Source organism: Cyrtonyx montezumae, unplaced genomic scaffold (assembly GCF_038088225.1).
Source record: "Cyrtonyx montezumae isolate F1298 unplaced genomic scaffold, pur_monq_1.0 scaffold_44, whole genome shotgun sequence".
Lineage (NCBI taxonomy): Eukaryota > Metazoa > Chordata > Aves > Galliformes > Odontophoridae > Cyrtonyx > Cyrtonyx montezumae.
In genome coordinates, this window is record NW_027072050.1 from 1,185,836 (window position 1) to 1,210,338 (window position 24,503).

At 48.3% G+C, this 24,503-nt stretch overlaps 1 protein-coding gene across 1 annotated transcript in view; it reads right to left on the minus strand.

Moving 5' to 3' along the window:
- Positions 1 to 10,726: 10,726 nt before the first annotated feature.
- LOC136055511 (fibrillin-2-like) overlaps positions 10,727 to 24,503 on the minus strand; it is a 118,193-nt gene continuing 104,416 nt past the window's right edge. The window contains exons 44-64 of the mRNA XM_065747300.1: positions 24,270 to 24,395; positions 23,911 to 24,027; positions 23,514 to 23,642; positions 22,816 to 22,935; positions 22,318 to 22,443; positions 21,793 to 21,945; positions 21,283 to 21,348; positions 20,881 to 21,006; positions 20,535 to 20,654; positions 19,860 to 19,982; positions 19,458 to 19,589; positions 18,770 to 18,895; positions 17,784 to 17,990; positions 17,394 to 17,519; positions 16,211 to 16,333; positions 15,418 to 15,534; positions 15,047 to 15,175; positions 14,384 to 14,503; positions 13,942 to 14,173; positions 12,719 to 12,887; positions 10,727 to 12,119 (exon numbers count right to left, since the gene is read on the minus strand). Coding sequence (XP_065603372.1) covers positions 11,745 to 12,119; positions 12,719 to 12,887; positions 13,942 to 14,173; positions 14,384 to 14,503; positions 15,047 to 15,175; positions 15,418 to 15,534; positions 16,211 to 16,333; positions 17,394 to 17,519; positions 17,784 to 17,990; positions 18,770 to 18,895; positions 19,458 to 19,589; positions 19,860 to 19,982; positions 20,535 to 20,654; positions 20,881 to 21,006; positions 21,283 to 21,348; positions 21,793 to 21,945; positions 22,318 to 22,443; positions 22,816 to 22,935; positions 23,514 to 23,642; positions 23,911 to 24,027; positions 24,270 to 24,395 — 3,062 coding nt within the window. The 3' untranslated portion in view covers positions 10,727 to 11,744. The remainder of the gene's footprint in view (positions 12,120 to 12,718; positions 12,888 to 13,941; positions 14,174 to 14,383; positions 14,504 to 15,046; positions 15,176 to 15,417; positions 15,535 to 16,210; positions 16,334 to 17,393; positions 17,520 to 17,783; positions 17,991 to 18,769; positions 18,896 to 19,457; positions 19,590 to 19,859; positions 19,983 to 20,534; positions 20,655 to 20,880; positions 21,007 to 21,282; positions 21,349 to 21,792; positions 21,946 to 22,317; positions 22,444 to 22,815; positions 22,936 to 23,513; positions 23,643 to 23,910; positions 24,028 to 24,269; positions 24,396 to 24,503) is intronic.

Sequence of the window (24,503 nt, forward strand, 5' to 3'; positions counted from 1 at the left end):
CTTTTTTCCCACATAACTAGCAATGGGACTAGAGGGAATGGACTCAAGTTGCAGCAGCTAAGGTTCAGATTGGATATTAGGAAAAATTTCTTCTCTGAAAGAGTGGTCAGATGTTGGAATGGGCTGCCCAGGGATGTGGTGGAGTTACTCTCCCTGGAAGTGTTCAAGGAACATGTAGATGTGGTACTGAGGTTGGACTGCATGATCTTGGAGGACTTTTCCAACCTTGATGACTCTATGATTTGATGTTTCTATGATTCAGTGCTTTTATTCCTGAGACATAACTGCACCATATGGGTGTCCTTAGGGCCTTCTACAACCACATGCCTCCCTAGCTCAGGAAAGGTTATTTTTGACTTATATGTGCAGCTGGTTGAAAAGAAGGAACTGACCACGTGTCTGGAGTGCATCTGGGAGTGCTATGTGAGCAACATGGGCTTCTTCCTTCCAAACTGTCTGGATGTCAATACACTTTGAGTCATGAGAGCAGCTTTTCCCATATTGTGAGAACACCCTTTCACACAACTTGAGTGGATACATGCTGAAGGACAGGAGGCTTGCATGAATGTGAATGCTCAAGAATGAAATGTGAAGGCCACAGATCTTGTTGTCAAATGAATATAAGAATGTAGAATAGATATCCTGTTGTTGATGATAAGATGGCACCCAGTGCTGCAATAAAGGGAATACCTGCTTGACATAACTCATTGGTGTGTCAAGTTACTTTGTTGGTTTTCTTGGCTTCAACTTGGTGCATGGCTGAAGACTGTGGCCAGCTTGGAGAGAAAGCATGTCACCAGAGACTTCCCATGGGATCTTCTGTGTTGGTCAGCCCCCCTTATGAAAGCTTTTACAATGTCCTTAACCAATACGAAATGTACTTTGCTGGCCAGACATACAATGATTTGGGACTTGGCACCCACCAGATGAAGTGCTGAGTGCACCCAGTGTTCCATTTGATAGTCATCGAGGGGAAAGGTGTTGTATATAAGTACTTCCCCATCAGCTGATCAACAGTCCAGAAAAGCACTACCTGGATATCAGTCCTGGGCAAGGATCAAAGAAAAACTGTGAAAGAGAGGAAAAAGTGGGTGAGTGGCTTTGTTACAATGTGCCTTACTACTGCAGATCATGGAATGGCTGAAGGGAGTGTGTCTTCTCCGAAAACTCATGGACACGTGAATGCCAGAGCACAGCTGGCATTGCCCAGCCAATGCTACCTTGGACTCTGTGATCTGTCTCTGCACCTCATGGTTGTGTTTATGGCTGATTGACTGGCCAACTTCAAGCAGCAGCAACACACATCTTTTGCACACTTCCTATGAGTTCACATCCACTCTGGGTCTGAGTGTCAGATGGTCTTTATAGAGGTGGGTATCCTGCAGAGTCCTCTCAAAATGCTCTCTGCCTGCCCTGAGGCTTTCAATTTATATTGCTAGTGCTGTGTTATGGCTGCATGAGTAAATTTGTCAGTGACCTTGCCATTTAGGTGTGCAGAGATGGGTGTTCAGCAACTGGGTTGTGCCCTGAAGAATCTCATGCCTGTGTTGTGTGTGAAGCTGTACAGGATGCTTCCTGGCAAGTGGGAGTTTGGGCAGCTATCTCTTGACTTTAAAAGTAGTTCTTTGTTTTGAAAGCAGCACATGACCAGTGAAACAGACCACTGCCTGCATAAAATTCACTGTGAGCTTTTGAACCCTCATTTATTTGTCTGCATCTTGTTGTAAAAATATAGATGCAACTGAGCTGCAGGGAGCCAGAGACCTTGTGTGCTTTCAGTGGGCTAGTTCTGGTTTGCTTTTGCCTTGTGCCAGAACTAAAGAACTTCATCTGACATTGGCTGGAGAATTTCTCCCACTCCTGCCTCACGTGGAAGGAGACAACCTGCTTTCTCTTGGGGTTGTATAAACTTTAGGGAGGGCACACTCTGGGAATAAGCAATTTCTCAAAAACTTGTCTGCCCCTCTGCAGCTGCTCCACAGCCCAGAACTTACAGCACAAAGAGACACTGCTACCCAGCACTGGCCCTGAGTTGGTGTAGCAGCCCCTCTTGATCCCCACAAGTTCATCATTAGTGGCTTTTTTCTTCACCTCTGTGTTGGTTTGGAGGTCGGCATATACAGAGTGCTGCGTAGTGGGAATGCAATTCCAACGAGACAAGAACAGAATACTTGAAGTTTCATGAATAAAACACATAATCATCTTGGAGCCTGTCAGATTACTATTTACTACTTGAACAGCAATGTTTGCCATATCCCCCTTCGTGTGAGGAGGGCCTTAATGCAGTCCTGCTGAAGCTTGCTGATCCAATAACCAATTGAAACCTTGTAAATGCTCAGCCAATACAGTCACTCTTCTCTCTTCGATCATCAGCTCTTCTTATTCAGGTCTGTAGCAGGAACCCAGCTGTACAATCTACCCATCTGCTTCTGGCTATTTTCAGAGAGGTCAATGCCCTGTATTGATTTAGTGACTCAAATCTTCATACCAAGCAGCAGGTAAGATCGTTCTGGGGGCTTGTGACAAACATATTTCACTGACAAGGGTGAGAGAGATGTAAATCATTGGTGGAAGAATGTTTTGTTCTGGTTATGCCTTGATCTGGGCAAATGTGTAGTGTTTTCAAAGCAGGGGAAACACAGCATGGGAAGAAGCTGCTAGTCCTCCTCAGTCTGATGGACAATATATTGCTGGTTTTATTTCTTTCAAATATGTGCTCTCAGTAAAGAGATACTGTGACAAAATTCGCCCGAAACTCTTCACTCCTGAATTCTCCAGACTTGCAGAAATTTGCAGCGTCTCTTGTGATGGATGCATTGCCATCTGTTCTGTCAGGGTGTTGTGGTTTTGTGGTTTTGATGCTGGTATTCCAAATCAGAACATCATGCAGGCAGTTAAGGAGTTAATGCTATTGGGAATAGCAGAGGGTTGGAGCTCCACACCGGACCCCAGGCCCGCTCTCTCTCTCAGCTGCTGTGGAGGTTCAGCACATGTGCTTCCCCTGCAGTTCCTCCCTAAGGTGAGCTCACAGCTTTTGTTTTGGAAACTGTCTCTCTCTCAATTGTTCAGTTTTATTAGATTTACAGGTTTTTTTTCTTTCCTTTCTCTCTCCCTTCTCGGTTTTCCTTGGGTCACTGTCGTGGTTGACACCGTGACACAGGGGATCCTCAAAATATCAACCACAGTGGAGCGCTAATTGAGATAGTTGTTCATACTACAGTTGTCTTGCTGTGCAGGCAGAGCCCCATCCTGCAGCACCTGAGGAATTTGGCATTGTCACCATGCACCATGGTGTTAGAGATGTAACACAAATGGTAGTTCAGCACATTGATAGCTCTTCTATACACCTGCTGGGTCCTCTATAATGTAACCTCAGCACGAGAAACAACAGCTCATTGTTTTAGTTGCATGAGTATTTCAGTGATGCTGGGATTAATTAGCACAGTACCAAGCTTTGGACTGGTACCTTTTCCAAATAATTCTGTGCATGGAGCCATATATGACAAATACTTATACTGATCTTTGTGTGAGCAAGACTGAAAGTACTTGACTGATTACAGTGTGGAAACCTGTGTATTCCAGAGGATAAATGGCTCATGGAGCCATAGGTTGTTAAGATGGAAGGATCTCCTGCTCTGCTTCTTCTGGCTCTCAAGACTTAAGGAAACATGCTGATCTCCACCAGGGACATGGAATCCAGTTCAGGATGTCTCAAGAGTACATAGGCAAGTCTTGACAATACATCACACTCTTTATCTGCATGGCCCCTCCCCTCATTCCCCATTGTAGAATCACAGAATGGCTTAGTTTGGAGAGGACTTCAGATCATCTAGTTCCAAATCATGTGCCATGGGCAGGGTTCCCAGCCACTAGGCTGCCAGGATCACATCCAACCTAGCCTTGGACGCACCCAGAGATGGCACATTTACAATTTCTCTGGGCAACACGTTCCAGCAACCTCAGCACCTGCTGAATAAAAGATGTCTTCCTAACATCTAACCTAAGTCCCCACTCTTTTACTTTAAAGCCATTCCCTCTTGTCCTATCACTATCAGATCATGTAAAAAGTCTAATCCTCTTGCCTGGCAGCTGGAGGTCTGCAATGAGGTCTCCCTGGATCCTTCTCTTCTCTAAGCTAAACAAGACTAACTTCCTCAATCTATCTTCATAGGAGAGGTGCTCCAGCTCTTCAGTCATCTTCTCTGGTCCCTCTCCAACATCTCCACATCCCTGCTGTGCTTGGGCACCACAGGCTTGGACACAGTACTCCAGATGGGGCCTCATGAGGGCAGAGTAGAGAGGGACAATTACCACCCTACCCTACTGGACACCTTTCTCAGGCCTTCCAGGCTGCAAGCACACACTGCTGGTTCATGACCAGCTTTTCATCCATGAAGACCCACAACTCTTTCTCCACAGGGCTGCTCTCAATGAGTTCTCCTCCTAGTTTGTAAGCATATCTGTGATTGCTTCAACCCAAGTGCAACACCTTGCACTTGGCCTTGTTAAACCTCATTAGGTTCATGTGTGTCCACCTTTCAAGCTTGTCCAGGTCCCTCTGGAAGGTGTCCTTTCCTTCTACTGTGTCAAATGCACAATCAGCTTGGTGTCATCATCAAACCTGATGAGAGTGCACTCAAGCCCACTGTCTATGTATTTGATAAAAATGTTGAAGATCTCTGGTCCCCAGATGGACTCTTGTGGGGAAAATACTTGTGACCTCCACCTGGACATACAGCCAATGACAACAACGCTTTGTCTATGACCTTCCAACCAATTCTTTATCCAATGAATAATCTACTCTTCAAATCTGTCCCTCTCCAATTTAGAGATAAGGATGTAGTATGGGACCATGTCAAAGGCCTTGCACAGGTCCACGTAGATGACGTCAGTTGCCCTTCCTTTGTCCACCGATGTTATCACTCCATCATAAAAGGCCATGATAAGGAACAAGTGAGCAGCTTCTACAGTAAAGGACTGATTAATATATTCCTTTGTCACCTTTATTTCTCCTTAGCACTCTTTCCTGCCTACAGTCCCAGAAGATATAATGGCTCAAGCAAGAGCCTGGGAAGGAATGTGCTGGTACAGTGCTTCTGACTGGCTTTGAAGGAAATTGAAGAATCCTTGTTTTTGAATGAAGCAATTCCTCATGTGAGCACAGACATACTCCTCAGCATGACTTATCCTTGTAACTTAGGAGCTGTAGCTACAGCTCTTGCAGGTAATGGACCAAAGTGTACTGAGAGTCTCAAGCTTATAGGATGGGGACCTGGGCAGCTTGATCAGGTGGGAGGCAACCTTGGCCATGGCAGAGATTTTGGAACTAGATGATTTTTAAGTTCTTTTCCAGTTTAAGCCATTCTATCCTTCTATTAAATCTAGGAAATAAGTCAGGAAGAGGTCATTTATCCAGTACAAAGCAGTTTTCTAATTAACCAGGTAAAGCATGGATTTCTGCTTCATTCTCTCTCTGTTCTTACACTGGAATTCAGAGTTACCACTTTATTTTTTGCTTGTGTGACAAGGCTGTGGAGATTAGCTGCTGTCTTCACTGTGGTTCTGAAGCTGGAGGGCAAAATCGTAAGTCACTGTCTGGCTTTCAACAATTCCAGTATGCTTTGATCATTAACTTTCTTGGTGCCAAAAGATGTAGTATTTGCCTGTCATGTTTTCAGGACAGAAGATATTCTCTGCCTGAAAGGCTGCATGTGGGGTTTTCCGTTAGCTCACACATTGGCCTCTGGGAGGTGGAACAAGCCATGAAGATTGCTGGTATAACTCTGGATTTGCAAAACCTACATTAAAATAAGTGCTTGTCGAGCTTCTAGTTTTAAGGTTTTCAACTGTCTGCTCATCCAAGCTGAGATAAGTTATGTGGTTTTATACTACAATATAAAAAAAGGCTACATTTCCAGATTATGGAGACTGCAGTACTTCTACCAAAACTCCAAGAGCTATGATATGTGATCCCTCCTTGATTACCTGGATTTGCTCTTCCTGTCCTTGCAAAACAAAACAAAACAAAACAAAACAAAAACAAACAAACAAACAAACAAACAAAAACCAACCAACCAAACCCTAAAAACAAAAGACAAAAACAAAAACCAACATTAAAATTGCTAAGTTTAATGGCAGTGGCTTCTCATGTGTTCAGCATGGAGCTGGCTAGTCCTGCCCCACAGGGCTGGGTGTTGCCTCTTTCATATAAAGTGTAAGAAGAAGAAATGTCCAACAAAAAGTAGTCAGCCAGCAAAACCATGGGAGTTGACTTACTTGGTCCAAAACTTACTGAAAATCTTCCTTTTCCTGTAGTATTTTATTTGTCACTTTTTATGTCAGTCAGAGACATTACTGGGTATGAATAACCTCATTTGTTTCCTGTCAAGGCACAAGTTACTGTATTTTCCAACAGGAATAATTAAGACAGAACTCAAACTGGCCACGTGGGGATGCACAGTATAGAAAAGGACTGGGAATGTCTGATCGACCCATGTCCCCCGTTTTCGTCCTTCTGATACACTTGCACACATATTTAACATTGTTGGTGGTAGCCACAAAAGTTCCTCAGGTAACTTCCAGTAATAGTTTCAAGTGGCCACATGAAATGCAGTTAAATCTTCGCATGCTGCTGCCTCTTTTCATCATGTTACATAGTGACTAAGGCAGTCTTTGAAGATGCAAGATGCAAATTCACTGCCTTCCTTGCCCAGGAGTGGTTTTGGTTTCATCGTGCAGTTGCATGCACTCGTGTGCTGTTATTTGTTCAAGTGGTAGGACTCCTTTGGATGGAGAAGAGACTTTCTGATAAGACTGGAAGTTCTGCATGCCTTGTGCTTGATCTGGATGTTGTTGACTATACTCATTCTTGCTGTTTTCCACTCTTTAGTCACTGCAAAGTATTATCAAGACACCAGAGTGCAACTCAGCAATCTTTGTGCAGTAGCATATACACAAATACTTGGCACAGCTGACAAAAATTTTGGGAAAGAGTGTGGATGAGGCTATTAACACCCTTCACCTTGTCCTACGCAGCCTCATCAGGGATCCCTGTCAGCACCCAGGGCAGTGTAAGGAAAGTACAACCATATCACACCTGCAAGCATTTTAAGGGCAGCAGTTATCTTTGCTAATAGACTCTTTACAACAGGCAGTAGCTGAACTAATGAGGAAGATGCATAAATTTGAGGCTTATTTCTTTCTGAAGGAGTGAAGAAATTTCGGCTGTTTACTTGCATTTTGGAAAATGAACTATTGAATAAATAGCCTCATGATATATGGACAGAACTTTCTGCAAGCAGAGGTGCTTCTCAAAGCAAATGCTGTGTATAATCTATATGCAACCCTTTAAATGCTACCAAGAAGATATTTGATAAAAGAGGGTTGGCAGAGTGTGGCAGAGTAGAACCTGGAGTTCAAGGTGACATGAGTCATCGTGAGTGTTTTATATGTAACAGCCATATTTTTGTTGTGTGACAGCACAGGTCATTACTCGGGTTCTGTTCCTTGGTTTGTCTTTGCTCATAATCTTACCTTAGCCAAATTGTTTAACCTTTCTGGGATTATGAATGACTTATAAATGTCTGCATCATTCACATAAAAACCTGAGACTACTGTGTGCTGTTTTGGATGGGACTCTCACACAGAGAGACGAGATTTACTGTGAAGTTGTGCAAGTTTGGGTGCCAAGGGTTCTCCTGCAAAGCTAACACACTCCAGGATTTTTTTGTGATGCTTTTTGATACATATTTTTATCACATGCCCACTGCCCTGATACAGACCACTGCCATAGTTAAAAGATAGGGCTCATCTCCCTACCTGCAGGCTGTTAGTCATGATAATTAACTACATGGTTTTTTCAAGATGCTCCTATCTTCAAATACAAATTTTTTCATTGTGTTGTGATTAGGAGTTCCTCTACTTAATTAATTAAGCAGTTTCAAGGATGCTCATCATGACCTAGATAAAAGTACGTATTTACTAAATCTAAGGACTTATACAGACTTCAATTTTTACTTGACTGACAATGCTATGATACTGTGATTACACTGACATAACCACACTTCAGTCCTTTGGCAGTTAAAGTTGGATGAAGTGGAGCCTCTGATGTATGAGATGAGCTTTCAATTTTTTATCCATTCAAAATTGTTAGAGCCTGAAATATCTATGCAAAGGCAGCATGATGAGAGAACTGTGATCAAAGAGGAAGGCTGCTGGAAGGGGTGGTCAGGGGGTAAATTAGTGTGGGGCAATCTGAGGGGAAACTTGTAGACATTGTTTAAATATCTGAAAAGCTGAGGTGTGCAAATATGTTGACATGGATTCTCTTCTATGCCCCCTTCGTGGAGGGAAGGACAAATGTTTGGGGTTCCAGCTGTAGCAAGGGAGACTTGGGTCAGTGTGAGGTGATAGTAGGGACAGAGAAGTGTGGCAGCAATTTCTCCACCACCATCAAGATCAAGTCTCACTTGGCCAGGAACACCAGGAGTAAAGCTGTCCTGCTAAGAAGTAGGGAACGTTGTACCACACAGCACAGGAGGTGCCACGCTCAATGCTGCCAACCATCCAGCAGCACACTGGGGCCTCCAGACATCTGATAACACAATTCTCAGAGCCAGTGATGACTGACAAAATCCAAAGGTTCCCATTTCTCAATATATGCAGTTCTTCTAGGCATGGTAATGCAGTCTCCTTCCATGGACAGTTCCCCAGGGAGAACTAGAATGAGCTGTGTGCTGGTAGTGATCCTAATGGTTGTGACATTCCCAGGATGAGCTGTCTCTGCATCTCCCTTTGGTTCCCAAGAGCAGTCATCTGCCCTTCCTCTGGGTCCATGTCTGCTTCAGTCAGCACTGGTCCTAACAAGGTAACACTCCCTAAGAAAAATGTAAGGTTTTTGTATCAATATGTGGTTTGCACATAGTAAGAGCTGGAGAAATAGCAGGGGAAAGGAAGGAAATCAAGCAGGTTCCAACTGGGCCCAAGTTTAAGAATAGATGTAATAAATAACTTTTCTCCCTACAAGAGAAAATGAATGCTCTCTCAGGAGCTTTCCCATTCTGTATTTCTTCTTCCTAACACTATCAGAGACCCGTGTCCCTTATCAGCCACCCTTACTGTGAGCCCCTAAACCAAATCCTACCCCTACCCTAATCCTAACCCAACTCTAACCCTAACCCTATAACAGGGCTAAGCGTATGGACATCTCTTAGTTCCCAGCAGAAATCCAGTTTTACCAGCAGCTTATTTTATGAGAAGTTATAACAGTATCTGTATGCTTGTGCAGTCATGGTTCTGTATTTTTGAAGGGCAAACAAGACTCTGAATTTATGTATATTGTGATGTTTGTTTGGATCTGTAAGTCAAGGTGTTGTCCTGCAAGTTTCTGCCCCGGCCTTGAGAATCCCACACATCTCTGCAGCTTTCAACCCCCCCTTCTGCCTCCAGGCTCCTGTATTTCACCTCCTCTGCCAGCCCTCCCTGTGTCCCCACCCATGTTCCAGCTGTGAGGGTGACAGCATCCCAAAGGAGTACCAAAGAGGGGTCAGCAGCCAGTGCAGCCAATGGGTGCTGCCAATGGACACTGCCAACATCTGCCCCGCACCCAGGTGGAAGGAAGGCACAGAACCACTTAACCCAAAATAATTTTATTGTTGCTGTTGCTTCCAATACAAAAAAGGAATCCCACAAAGAATCCATCTCTCTCTGTGGGACAAGGGCACAAGGTTCAGTTTCAATGCTTCCCAAAAACATCCAGCAAGAAATGGCAATACAAAAAACACCACACCAGAGAGGAATTAAGGAAACCTTGAGCTTCTTCATGTGATAGCTTTGGCTCAGCACACACACACAAACTCATCTCTGCTCTTTTATTATTAATAGGTTTTTTTTTGGTTTGTTTTCTGTTTTGTTAAAAAAAAAAAAAAGAAAGAAAGCACCTGTTGGGAAAAACAAACCAAACCAAAATAATAATAATAATAAAAAAAACCCAAACATCAGGCCACCCATCCTGTCACAAGCTCTGGAACTCTTGCAAAACCAGAGTCTGGAGCTGCATTATACAAATGGAGATTTCAAGTTTGACATTAGCCCAAATACAGCATACATACACTTCCCCGCTCCATGCAGTGGAAGTGTACCAGGAGAAAACAACCACCCCACCCCTAAGTACCAAAAACTATTACAGAACATGCACTCCTCACACCACTGAGCAATCAGACTGCTGTGGTTACACATAAATACGGAAGGGTGGATGGATACAGTGCACCAACGCTGACAGTTCTGTACCAGCACCAGCTTCTGAAAGCACCTTAGGTTTGTTATCAGGTAGTTCTGTGTGTCACCAGAGTGAGTTAGCACCTTTCTTGCCTTTGACGATGCACAATGTTGATGCAGAAGTGAGAACAGATTCCTACAGAATGAGGCCATGGCACTGCGAAGCGCCGTGTGAAGGGCCACCCTGAGGTGGGGGGAGAAGCCCACCAGGACAGAGCAGCATGCATGGCTACAGGAGGCAGTGAGGAGAGCTCCTTTCACTTCACATGTGTTTTTCAGACTCTTTGGAGCGCATTTTGCTTGTCTGCACTAACTGGGATGCCTTTCAGTTGTCACCTCGTGCTGACCAAGGTGCAGGCAGTAATGAGGGTAGTGCCTTGCAGCTTCCATTTCCACTCCTGACTGGGGGTATCAGCCCCCTGTTCACACCAATGGGTGGCTCAGGGTCAGGGACTGACCACGAGGGCCAGGCTGTCCCTGCCCCATGCTGCAGAGCCCACCCACCCATCTGCTCCTGCCGGGGGGAGGGTTTTTATAGGATTTTTAAACCATCAGTGGTGGCCAGCAAGTCTGCCCCTGCAGTGTGCCATGTGTGTACATTGAGCTCTCCATCCCCATTGGCAAGGAGGCCAGGCTCATGACATATTCCCTTCCAGTTTAGTTTTTTAATTCGCATTAACCAGTGCAATTATTTGCATAATTGCACTGTTATTTGCACAGGGGAACATGTCCTTCTGTAAGGACACACTAACCCCTGGACTTTCTGGAGCTCTGTTTCCCTTCCAGCACCAATCTTTGGAGGGAATGCACTGTTCAGCACACTGCAGTGTGAAAACCCTACATGCTCTGCAGGAGCTCTGGTCCTTATGGGCTGGCTGCTACAGGCAGCCTGAGCTGCCCCTTCACTTACCAGTGAGTTTTTCAGTTTGACAGAACAGCCCAAAAGGACCACAGGACATGGAGAGGACAGAGAGACAGAGGAGGCAGCGTAGGGTAGGGTTCTCGAGCAGCACCATTAGGACAATGCAGTATCAAAGAATGAAAAAGAACTGTTGGGAAAGGCACTGACATCACACCCTTGAAGCACCTCCCAAAGCCACCTCTAGATCCCCCCCCATTTATTGGGATGTGAGGTGGTGTATGGGCTGTGAGTGTGAAGGACTGGAACGGAAGCCCCAATCAACAGCACCTTATTTAAAGGAGACAGAAGGAGCTGAGCAGCTTTGGCAAAGCTTGCACGAGCTCTGTCGTGGTGTGGCTTGGTCTTGAGCCAAGCGCTTCATGGGATGGAACACCCCTGCATGACCCAGGTGAGTGCTGAGCCCACGGGGACATTTCCCATCAGCTGTGCAGTGCAGTGGGGGGAGGTGGTGGCAGGGGGTGCAGCAAGAGAAGAGGCAGTTGTTTCCAGGTGTGGATGGCAAGGCTAAGGACTGTAGTGTCGGTTGGGTGGGTGGGTTTCACGGCTGTTAGTAGAGCTGGAGCTGGAGCTTCATCCTCAGTGCTTGGCCCAGCTCCCCTGCTAAGTAGTTGAGGTCATTCTTGGCCTCTAGTTTCTGCAGTTCCCTCTTGCGGTACAGGGGCATGCTCGTGATTTCCAGCAGGTACGTGCCGGGAACTATTTTCTTGCGGCCAAGGTGCAGGTAGCTGAGCCCCTCTTTTTGGTGGATGCGGAAGTAGCCATCCTCATTCCCATGGGAGATGAGGTACCGCACACGGTTCTCCAGGGGCTCCACAGCTGGTAGAAGCTCCAGGATGTGCTCGTTGTGAGCCAGGTCAGAGAGGTTCAGCATCATGGACAGAGGAGCCTCCACATCCATGCTGTCCAAATTCACAGTGTGATCCTAGGGAAGGAGCCAGGTGTGTTACTTAGAGATGCCAAGAAAAGGTGATGGCCTGATACAAGAAGACTTGATTTAGGGGGTTTTGCCTCACATGCTATCCTTAGGCAGCTCTGAGAAACGGGTGCCACATCTATGGTCCTCCAAGTGTTTCTTGGTGCCCTGTTTCTATTCCTGAGACAGAACCAGCAAGTCCACAGCCCTCATCTTCAGGGAAAAGCACCAATAAATTCTTGGTCATTTTGCTCAAGGCCTGAAGAGACTCCCAGTTCTACCTGTCCTGAGTGGACCTGTGAACTTGGAGGAGCCTTTTACAGAGGTCAAAACTTCCTTTCAAGGAAGAACCTGTAGTTAGACTGACAGTCTGGAGTCTGATCGCCTCCTGTGGCACTGTGGGACCTGTTACCCCAACTGCATCCCTTGCAATAAAATATGGGTCAGACCACAGAAGTTTCACTTAAGTAGAAAGTGAGCAGCTGCATCTGCTTGGATGGGCACATCCAAGGAATGGGCATGATGCATGGATTCCAGTTCAGGAAGCCACCACTGACTCAGCTCTTGAAAATTGCTCCACCCCATCTGAGATGTCACGAATTCCTTACCTTGTGCCTCTCGGTGCCATTGACACTGCGCCGCTGTCGACCTCTCTTGGGGTAGCCATTTATCTTGCACTCGTAGCAGGTTTCAGGGGAGAGCAGATTGTCTTCATCCTCTTCTTGAGGGGCAGGAAGGTAGGATCCTTTCCCAAAACCCAAGCCAGAAATACAGTGTCTGGTGGCAGAAGAGCAGAGAGTTCCATCTCAGGTTCACGATTCAAAAAGGAAACCTTAGCACTGCCCTCATGTGTTCCCCATGTGACACCCAGACACAAAGGAAAAATCATGCCTTGTATGGCTTGTGCAGAGTACCTTATGGTCAGGACATGCCTGGGGAGGCATCAGGCCACATCTGTTTAATAAGGCAGTGGGTTCAATCTGTTTACGCCCTCACTAGATGAATCTGCACCACATCTGCTACAGTGCTATCAATTGCACTAACTAGTGAGCTGGAAGAGGATGTGGGCATTAGCAAGGAGATTCTGTGAGGTGGCAACAGTCTGGCAATGGAGAAACCAAGGGCTCATGGGAAGGGGAGCTCTCTGGCTCCCAAGGCTCCCTCAGATTGTCCTGGCTACTGGCAGATAACAGAACTGTGGTGGTAAAGGATGTCTGTGACATCCCTGGCAATGTACAGGTGTCTGTGTGGACACCACAAAATACACATTCTGCACCTCATGTCCACCTCAGTTGTTATTCTCAGGGGCCTGAGCTACAAATTGTGGGGGAGCTGGGGCACCATCACCTGGTACCTGATTACCTACATAGTCTGCAGAGAGCAGCAGGCACCTCTTAAAAATGTCTTGGAGCACAGGAGAGGAGTGTGAGGTTGCTTTCTGGCAGTAGAGAGCACTCAAGCACTTCACAAAGTCAGTGTGAAGCACGAGCTGGGTTGGGAACAGCACCTGATACACAGATGTGCTTCAGCATTCACAGTGCTGAGAGATGAACATTTAAAGACAAGGTGAGAGTGGGTCAGGGGTGGAACTGCATAGGATCCTTGCCAGGAAGCACTTCCAGGCTCTAGGTTCACCTGACTCTAAAAGCATCCATAGACATGGCTCCAGAAATATGCTGGAGATGAGCTGGGGTGAGAACCATCTTCTTCTCTTGCTTTTCAAGCTGGGCTATGGTGGGCAAGTCTCAGCCTCTGAATGTCACTCTAAATGCATTTCAAATGTGCTTTATCCAGATATACCTCAGATCTACAGCAGAGAGTTGGCTCTTACCCTTGTCCTGCTCGGAAGTAGCCGCCAGGACAGCCACAGAGGTAACCTCCATCTGTGTTGGAGCAGCCATAACTACAGGGGCTGCCACCCGCTGAGCATTCATCCACATCCTGGCACCCCCCAAAGGCCTGGTCAAAGTCAAAGCCAGATGGACAGATGCACTTGAAACTTCCCAGAGTATTGTAGCAGGAGGCAGAGCCACAGGCAGTTGGGCTGGAGCACTCATTTTCATCTGCACCAGAGACAGCAAACTGGTTAGAAACTTAGCGAGCAAAAGTTTCTGGGGCAGGGCAGGAAGCACATTGCTGGCTTTGCAGATGTGGACCCACAAATCAGAGTCAGCAATGGTCAGGGTGGCTGCAGAAGGACTCAGGGCCCAGCTACTGTCTACCCTCCCCCCACCTTTCAGCTCCAGGATGCAAGGGTCCCGTCCCACACTCACCCACACACTGATTCCACTGGTAGTGCTGCACGTAGCCTTGGGGGCAGCCACAGCGGTAGCCTCCGAGCACGTTCTGGCAGCCATGCTGGCACCGGTGGTTTCCATCACACTCATCCACATCTGCAGCAATGCAACACATGGGGTAGTGAGACAACTCCTTCCTGTCCCATGGGCAGCACTGAGTGCACAGGGACCCACATGTATATGCTCTACATGACTGGGGGCCAGTACCCATCAGGGTGCTCATGTAGGTGGATGGTTCTTCTGTCTAATTATAGCTCTGTGGCTTTCACTTGAAGAGTACCATCAGCCCCAAGGATCATGCATATCCCCATGCAGCTGCTGCTTGAATGGTTTTTGCTCTGAGGCCTCTTGGTCTGCCTGGACCATTTTGTTCTGCCTCGTTCTGCCTGTGCTCAACACAGACTTCTCTTAGGCAAAGCACATGTTAAGGTTTGCCTGTCATGAGTTCTCCCACGGTGAGACACAGGCCCATCCCTTTCCCACTCTTGGCTGCTACGATTGCAACACCAAGACCTTCACCTGCTTGTCCAAGACCAAGTCTGCCTCCAGGCAGATCAGGGCAGTGTAATGCTGCGAGTCAACCAGGAGCTCTTCCACATGGAACACGTTTCTGCCAAAGCCCTTGAGAGAAAGACCTACCTTCACAGTTGACACCAGAGCTGTCCAGGGAGAATCCCTTCTGACATTCACAGTTGTAGCTGCCTGGTGTGTTCAGACACTGTCCTTTGGCTCCACAGAGAGAGGGCTGTGCTGTGCACTCATTATTGTCTGCAAAACATCAGCAGCTGCCTGTAAATCCAGCCCCAGGGGGAGTGCAGCTTTGAGAACAGCACCCTGGCACTGGTAGGTGACTGACACATCGGGTGCTGACTGGAGAGATGTCAGCAGCAGCTCTCAGGAGAGCTGCAGTATTCCAGATAGAGCTGCAGGGCTTGGAGAAAGTGAGCAGGGCCTGAAGCTAACCCCCCTGGACACCTTCCCTGTGCACAGCAGCCAATGCCTCTACTCACCAATGCAGGATGAGTGGTGTTGAGTGAAGCCTGGAGGGCATTTGCAGTTGAATCCTCCAATAACATTCACACACAGGAACTGGCAGTTGTGCTGCTTCGTGGAACATTCGTCCAGGTCTAAAGCAACAAGCACAAGAACACGTGCCTCAGTTTCTCTTACTGTGATAGTTTATCTTTGTGGTCTCAGTTGATGGTGGCTGCATACACACAGTGAAGCAACTGTGCTGTAAAGACAGGGATCTGGCATGAACCAACCTCAGGAACACCATACACAAAGTTCCTGCATGAGAACCACAAGTCCAGGGAGCCTCTCCCCCTCCAATTACATACTTAACACATAGGGAAGACATAGAGATTTTTTTCTGCCTCACCAGTAAGCCACAGATCCCCTCCCAAGTTCTTAGACCACCTTGTTTGCAACCTCATCTAATCAGAGTGAGAGGGGCAGCTGCCAGCATCAAGAGAAGCCCTCATGGGAGTGACATGCCCAGTGTGCCACACTGCTTCAATGCTCCTGGAGCTCGGCACAGCCTGAGGTGTGCTGTGCTGTCTGTAGGAAAGGGCAAGGTGTATTTTCTTCCTGAAGAGACATGTAGAGGAACGAAATTCTGGTGCATCAGTCCTTGCACCATTCTCTGTGTCTAGACTTCACTCATGTCTGAACAGAAGGACCTGACTGTTCTGACCCAGGCTGCTTAGCTCCTGGAGTCCCCACTGCAGCAGTCTCTGCTGCCAGAGATGAGGCAGGGTCTCTGCTGCTTCCTCTTCCTTTGGGACATTATTTGGGAAATACCTTTGCAAATCTTCCCATCTTCTTGCAGAACATATCCTCGGGGGCAAGAGCACTGGTAGCTGCCCTCTGTGTTCTTGCAGATGAAGTTACATGGTTTAGGAGACTGGTTACATTCATCCAGATCTGGAGTTGAGAGACACAAGACAAAGCATTCATGGGCTGTGCTGCTGGATGGGACTCCATGTCACATTGGACCCACCCAGCCTATCAAGGGACTCCTGAACACAGGTGATCCCTAGTTTCATGGCCCAACACAACTAAGCAGTCACACGGCCACATGGGTCCTGACACTCCCTGTACCAAATCTCTTTTTCTCACTAGGAGATCTAAGAGGTCTCCTAAGGAAAAGAGCTGAATTGCCTTCCTGCTCAGACATGGGATGCGGTGAGACTGGAGGGTCTGACAACTTGCCCAGCTCACTCCCAGCTGAAGAGATGGGTGAATGTTCCTCCCAGGTTCTGGGAACAGCCCTGTATTTATGGGGACTGCATCACCTTGGCTGAGCAAAGAGCAACAGCAATGGTCTCTGAAAATGCCCTTAACTTTGAGCTGGGCTGGAGGGCACATACCTGGAGAAATCACAGATGTTTAGAGAGAAAACCTGGCTTGGTGCTCAGGGTCACATGTGCCCTCCTAGGCACAGAGTCCAGTTCCTGGGATCTAAGACCTCTCTTCCACTCTGAGTCTAGGACCTAGCTGCTGGCATGGTCCTCAACACCATCTCAGTTCTGGATGTGTAACACCTCTTCATCTCCTTCCATACTTTCCCAAATGCTTGCAGCTGTCATTCCAGGGCTGGCTTTTATGGCAACCCCAGAGTGGCACTCAGGTTGGCTAGAGCCTGCTGCCCTGTACCAAAAGGTGTGGCTGCTCACAGACTGTCATCCCTGGATATGTTCAGAATTTGTCTCTGTGACCCCAGAGGTCAAAGGGACAAGTTAAGGACCTTGGGTTTTGAGGGATTAAGCTCTGTGCAGGAATGACTTTGAGTACTGCCATGTAAGAGGACAAAGTGCACACAACCCTGCCACGTTCACATAGGATCATATGGACAGAGATGGAAGCCAGGCTCCAGGGGGGGAATATAGGACCCTCTCTTTGCATGCTGAAAAGAAGGAAATGGAGGGAAGACTGCCAAGGCCAAGGGCTGTACAGAGAAATGGGTTTCCTTCTCCTGACTCACCCACACAGGCTGTGCCTGTGATGTCTGCTGTGTAGCCCAGCCTGCAGTGGCAGCGGAAGGAGCCAATGCTGTTGATGCACTGTCCATTCTTGCAGAGGTTGGGCAGTACTTTGCACTCATCAATGTCTGCAGAAGAGAGGGAAGGAATTGTTAGTGCTATTGTTGCTTCTATCCCCATGCTTCTATGACTGCACTCTGCCATAGCAACTCAGGCTCCATCTCAGTGCTAGAGGTTACATGCAGGGAGCTGTAAGGTAATGCTGCAGAGGCTTCTTGTCTGCTCCAGGCACTGTGTAGACCTGCCCCAGTCCATTCCCAGTGTTATTCTGCTTGTACTCACATCTCTGCTTTCTCCCATCTGCACCAAAGGTGATTAGAGCCCCAGCTCACCTCTCCCATCAGTGGAGTACCCTGGACCATGAGGACACATTTTCTTGTACTGGGCGGTTCCAAGAAGGGGGCAGAGCTCACACTGGGGACCCCAGCTGCGCCCACTGTTGCAGCAGCACTCAGATTTGGTGACCAGGTTGCGGTTGGTGGAAGACATCTGGCACATGGTTTGCAGCACTTCAGTGAAGCAGAAGCCCTGGCGGGTATCTGGACAGAGAGGGTGGGAAGATAAGTTCAGGATGTGAGACTGTGCCAGCACCAATGATAACTGAGTAACCTGTCCACCCTGTGCAAGTTCCAGAACATAGGCTAGTGTGGTTTGGATAATACAAAAGGCAAAGGTGATCCCACAAGAAGCATGTCCCTGCAGACTGGGTGCTGGGTGTCCAGGCTATCCCTGGCTCTAGCCTTTCTATGTGTCCTTCCATAGGCTTTGCCATCCCTTTTACTCAGAAACATTTCCTGGCACTGCTTGAATATACATCAGAGAAACTGTGACCTGAGCCATGGATGACAGTTCCCACTTTCTGAGATGGATAAAGTCCCAGTTTTCCATGAAGATATGTAGCGCACATGGGACATTTCTATCCAACAGGTGAATCCTTTTTGTTCCTGTCCTGAGCCCCAGTTCTGGGCCACTCCCTTGTCACTGAACCTGCTAGATCCTGGGGTCTCCTTGGCACTGCCCTGGCAGCTTCTCACCCCCTAGCTCTCCTGGCACCAAGACTCAGTGTCCTACAAGGCACTCGAGGTGCACCTTACCTCTGTGGGCAAAACTCAGCATGGTTAAGTATGGACAAAAAATGTCCACGAAGCAAATCTTAGCTGCAACACTGTCTACACTCTTCTTCTGTCCCCACAACTTGCTGAACTTGAGGTTCAATGTTTTCAAATCTCACCTTAGGCAAATTCCCTTCAGAAAACCTGAAACACCTGAAAAGCATCATGTGCCACTAAGTAGAGGCTGCTCAAGATATGGTGATTACCAATACACTCTGTGCCAGAGGGACTGACTTCAAAACCTTCATTGCAGTCACAGCGGTAACTTCCCACCGTGTTGATGCAGCGGCCATTGGGGCAGATTGCAGGCTTGGTACGACACTCATTCTCATCTAAGAAAGAAGTCACAAAGAACTGCAGTGTCAAAGTTCAGCTTTCCCTGAATTTTCATGCTACCACCCAGTTTGAAACAAGCCCACGTTATCCTTTGAGGTGTACTCCCACATGCTTCCACAGCTGAGAAACATACCCGCTTTCCCTGGACCCATAAGGCAGAGCACACAACTTCCCTGCTTCGCACATTCTTCACCTGCAAGTGGCTGAGCTGCCAGACTGCAAGTGGAGCTGGGCTCGCTCTGCATTCCTCCTGTTCCTAACACAATGCAGGTGTGCATGGGCCTGCACTTCTGAAAGCAGCTCAGTGCAAAGAAGCTTGACACTGACATGGAAAGATTCAAGAGAAACGACATAAGGTGTAATGCTGTGTCATTCTGGGCTGCAGATGGGTCTACAGGTGAGCAGAGACTGTGAGTGTATGGGCATCTAATAGGACTGGAAGTTCTGACACGTGGGAAGTCACAGGAAGGACTTGTTTGACAGGCCATAAGGAAAAGCTACAGGTTTGCATACAGGTCCAGTCCTACTGAGAAACCCTCCCAGCCTGGCCCTTGGTACCTGTGCAGCCCTCTCCATCAGGTCTGCGCTGCATTCCTGGTGGGCAGATACACATGAAGGTGCCAATGAGATTCTTGCACAGCATTCCTCGAGACTCGCAGTCGTGCAGACCCTCTGCACACTCATCTAGATCTGCAACCAAAAATTTCACATTGATCCTGCCAGCTTGCACCACTGTGGCAGAAGGATTGTGTGCTCACAGCTACAGTGCTCTGCCAGTCCCTGCTGCCTTGGCCAAAGCTGGCTGGCACACAGCAGACACTGGGGTAGAGGCCCAAGTGAGCACAAAGCCAGAAACAGCAGTCCACAAGTCCTGGCTTCTGTCTAGCACAAGAAACAGACAGACAGGGGCCTGGAGAGAGTGTGGGAGCTCCCCAAACAGCTGCAGAAGAAGAATTTTACCTCTGCACATTCTTCTGTCATCTCGGAGGGCATATCCAGATGGACACGTGCACTCATAGGAGCCAAATGTGTTGATGCAGCGGAATGCACAAAGCAGGGGATTCGATGCGCACTCATTAATATCTGAGAGGCAGAAGAGAAGAGAGCTTGACTCTGCATTCTGAGCTGGATGAACTGACAGTAATGTCAACACACCCGCCCAGGATAGACTTCCCTTCTGTGCATTCATCTCATGACAACTTTCTGTGCCTCACCAAGGCTTCCTGCCAAAGTCTGCAGTTGTAAATGGACACACAGCAGGTGACTGAGCCTCTCTGATGGGGACAGGATCCTGGATCCTCAGCGAGGCAGCTACAGCCTTCAGGTAGACCTCCAGCACTCATCCCAAGCTCCAACCTCAGAGGAAGCCAAAGGGGATGCTGACCTGACTGCTGCTCACTCAGCCAGGCAGGGCCTAACTGGGGCAGGGCCTAACTGGCACATGGCCTGGATGTGGCTGAGGTTTTCTGGGACAATAATACAATTTTTGTACAAGTGTCTATGGAGGCAGGTGGATGAAGGACACTGTGGGACCCAAGAGAGCAGGAGAGTAGCAGGCAGGAAGGGATTCCCATGGTTTCTCCCATCTGGAGCTCTGCAGGGTGGGGTGAAGGTGCAGCCCCACAGCAGCCTTACCTTCACATGTCATCATAGGCCCTGGCTCAAAGCCCTCATCACAGGCACATTCAAAGCCTCCTACCACATTGGTACAGGTACCATTCCCACAGGGGTTGCCAATGGAGCATTCATCTGTATCTGGAGGAAGGCAGGACCACGTTAGGTGGATGATTTATATAGGAAAGATGTATGCTGGTAACTTCTTGCAGCCAAGTATTCACACAGGCTAAGCAAAATCAGGAGCCAGCGTTAAAAAAGGAAGGGGTAGAAGTGCATTCAAAAATCCTTCTTTCCACACACACACACACACACTCACATCCTTGCTCATAGCTGTTGACATGAGGACAAACACTCAGATCCTTACCCACACAGTTGACTCCTGTGTAGTCAAGGTTGTATCCAAAGGGGCACTCGCAGCGGAAGGAGCCATCAGTATTAATGCAGGCCCCGTTGATGCAGACACCCAGGTTCTCTGAGCATTCATTCACATCTAGAGGGGTAACCAAGGCAATGTTAAATCACATGTGAACATGTGGCCAGAAACACCCACATCCTCTCAGAACTGGCTCTGAAATCCCAGACTCCTGCCAGAGCTGGGGACAGCATGGGTGAGCAGAGACTATGAGCTTAGGAGGAATCACACATCCCTCCCTTACTGCCATTGGGATTCATCTCTTCTCTCCCGATAGCCAAAATATGGTTGCTTCTAGACTGACACCCCTCATCCCCAATATAACATACTTCTTGTCCCTGGGCCAGACCATACCTTCTCGGGTGTCACCCGGACCTGGGATGGCTCCGTGGCCATATGGACACAGTTCCTGGAAGGCAACTGGAAGAAAGAAGAAAAGTGAGCTGTGCTTAGACACGATCCCAGTCCTGGAGGCCAAAATGTGCTTTTGCTGCTTCTAGGGCATGACTGAGAGCTTGACAGATCACTGCACAACTGATTGCACAAAATTCCAGCTCACTGGGAAGTATCTATGCCTGCCTTGGCTCTGGAGGCACCGAGATGCTTTTGCCTTATCTAAAGACACACTGGGAGTTTAGAGCATATCCAAAATGGTACTAAGCAGTCCATTTCCTGAGAACCCAACTGCGGTTGCTGAAAACTGCAACCTAGTAAAAGCATCTATGTTGCAGGGCAGTTCTCCACACATGGAGGGGCCTCTTTTCTGGACAGCTTGCACAGCTGCATGTCTAATCTGCACACCGTCCCTGCACTGCTCTTCTTGGAGACCATCTCTCCCTTGGAGCTAAGGCCCAGCCCACCTACCATTTCCTTCTTGTGGACACAGCTCACACGGGTCCCCCCAGCCTTCTCCTGGCATCTTGCTGCAGCAGCACCGAGCCTTGGTGGTGTTGAAAGCCTTGGGGACAGAGCACTTCCCATTGTCAAAACGGGTGAAGCAGAAGCTCTGGCGAGTATCTGTAGGAGGATGGAAAAATGTACAGGGCACTGCAGTCATCCAGTGGTGATGCTGTCCTCCTCTCCCCACTATAGCCCTTCAGCACCTTCAGGGCCTTTTCAGGATGCTGATGTTCTGGATGGCTGTGCAGGCAGGCAGTGCTGCTGTGGAGGAAGGGGGCAGCCCACTCACCCCTGAATTTTGGCTCAGAGACACTAAGTTGTCCTGCAGCAAACCAGGATATCTTAATATCCAATCCTCTCCTACCAATCTTGAGAACAACTATAAGGAGTCACAGCAGGCAGCTGTGCCAGCTCCTGCCTCCATCCATGGTGTCTGTGTTTGCCATATCCTGTACTTCCCCATCATCCTGTGGGCAGAGCTGCACTCACCAAAGCAACGCCGGCCATTATCAGACAGCACAAAGCCTGGGGGGCAGACACATTGGAAGCTGCCAGGAGTATTGGTGCATGTCCCGAAGAGGCAGATGTTGGGTTCCTCTTCACATTCGTTGATATCTGGAAGCATTGCATATGTATTACTTACAAAGCAGCCAAAGGTCACATATTTTTTCCTTGCATTAAAACCAGGTGAAGTTATGATCTCTGGGGAACTCTGCTGCCTGGGGGTCACCACCCTTCTTGGGGACAGGGACCCCAGCCCTTACCCTGAACACACCTTCAGGGCAATTGGGACGATGAAGTGGTCAGGGTACAGCAAAAACAGTGACCCTCCTCTGTCCTGGGAGCCTGGCCTTGCTCTGTGCCCAGTTATTTCAAGAGGGTATTAGGGGTGGTGACACATGCCCAGCCCACCCAGGAAGAATATGGTTGCTTTGGGAACTGACACACGTTGTGCTGGAAATGGAGGAGGCAGAGAGCCAACATTACCAATGCAATTGTCGTTCTGTACTTCATACCCAGGGGGGCAAATACAGCGGAAGGAGCCCTCCAGGTTCTGGCAAGTGCCTGGGGAGCAGGTCCCAGGCAGGCTCACGCACTCGTTGATGTCTGCAGAGGAGGGGAAATAACCAGTGTCAGTGCTCAGCTCTGAGAATTCAGTTGCAGGGTGTCTTTCTGCAGCTGCTAAGAAGACACAAGAAAGCATTTTCCAGACATGCACCTTGGCAACACAGGCTCAGCTCTGTAGGACAGTGTGCTGCAGGAGGCAGTGTGGTAGACACAGGTAACTTGGGTACAATATGCTTGACTCTTCCTGCAGCCTCAGGGGCTGCACAAACAGCACTGGCAAAAACTCAAAGCAGAGCCAGTCATGACTGTAAGTTAATTCCCAAGGCATCACTGGTAGAATTCTGGATGCTTTAGGAGGATGGACAAGGCAACGTTTGCTTTTGCTGCCTGTAGGTCTCAGCTGGCACTGCTTGACCAGAGATGCAGGCACAGAGGGCCCAGTTTCCACGGGCAGTTAAATGATAGTGCTTGATCAGACCTGGGGCCTTGTGAGTGGTTCTGGAGTGTCTTCTTCTTATGGCAATACCTTTGGGTAGACTAGGTTGAGTCCAGATCTCATAGTACTGCCTAGTGGCAGCCAGGCCAACACAGCTCAACTCTGTGGGAAGAACACTCACCTACACAGTTCTTCCCATCCGCAGTCCGGTCATAGCCCTCTTGGCACAGGCACTGGAAGGAGCCAATGCTGTTGATGCACTGGCCATTCCGACACACCTGCCCCACCATGGATGAGCACTCATCAGTGTCTGTGGGAGGGAAATGATAAGCACAGAGAAGAAATACACACAGCACATTAGTGTCAGCATGCCACCATAACCACACTATGAACCTGACTGGTGACATATACAACCACTCCTGCAGTCACAGCCTGGTAAGATCCAGCAGTTACTCCTGTAACTGCTATAATCTGACAAATGGAACTGAGTTCTTGTATGCCACTGCAGGACATGCAGGGAATGCCCAACAAACAGCTCCTGCCAGATGATACCAGTCTGCCATCTGTGTGCAACTCACCCATGCAGTCATTATTGTGTGTTAGCTCAAAGCCAGGGAAGCAAAGGCAGTTGTAGGACCCAACTGTGTTCTTGCAGGTCCCATTTCCACAGGGCTGTCGGTCACATTCATCAATATCTGCAGGGAAAAAGACACTGCTGACTGAGAGCCTGAAGGAGCTCAGAGCCACTGTCTCGGGAGGGAGGGCAGACAGAGCCCAGCCAGATGCACAATGCCCCTGCAGTTTTGCAGCCTGTGATCATGAGGACACGGTGGCCCTGCCCTTGGCGCTACTCAGCAGGTGCTGGAGAAAGCTCACATCCGCCATGACACATGATTCACTCAAAAGGGCAGCACAGAATTGGGGTGGTCACACTGACCCATGCACATGGTCTGCTCCCCGGTGGCCTTGAAGCCGTTATGACAGATGCAGATGTAGCTGCCCTCAGTGTCAACGCAGTCCCCGTGGCTGCAGACGTTGGGGATTTCCTGGCATTCATTGCGACCTATGACAAAGCAGAGTGGGTGCTGGTGAGCAAAAGGGATGGATCAAATGAAAAAAGCTGAGGCACTGCCCTTCTGCAGGCCCTGCTGAGTCTGTGAGCAAACGCACA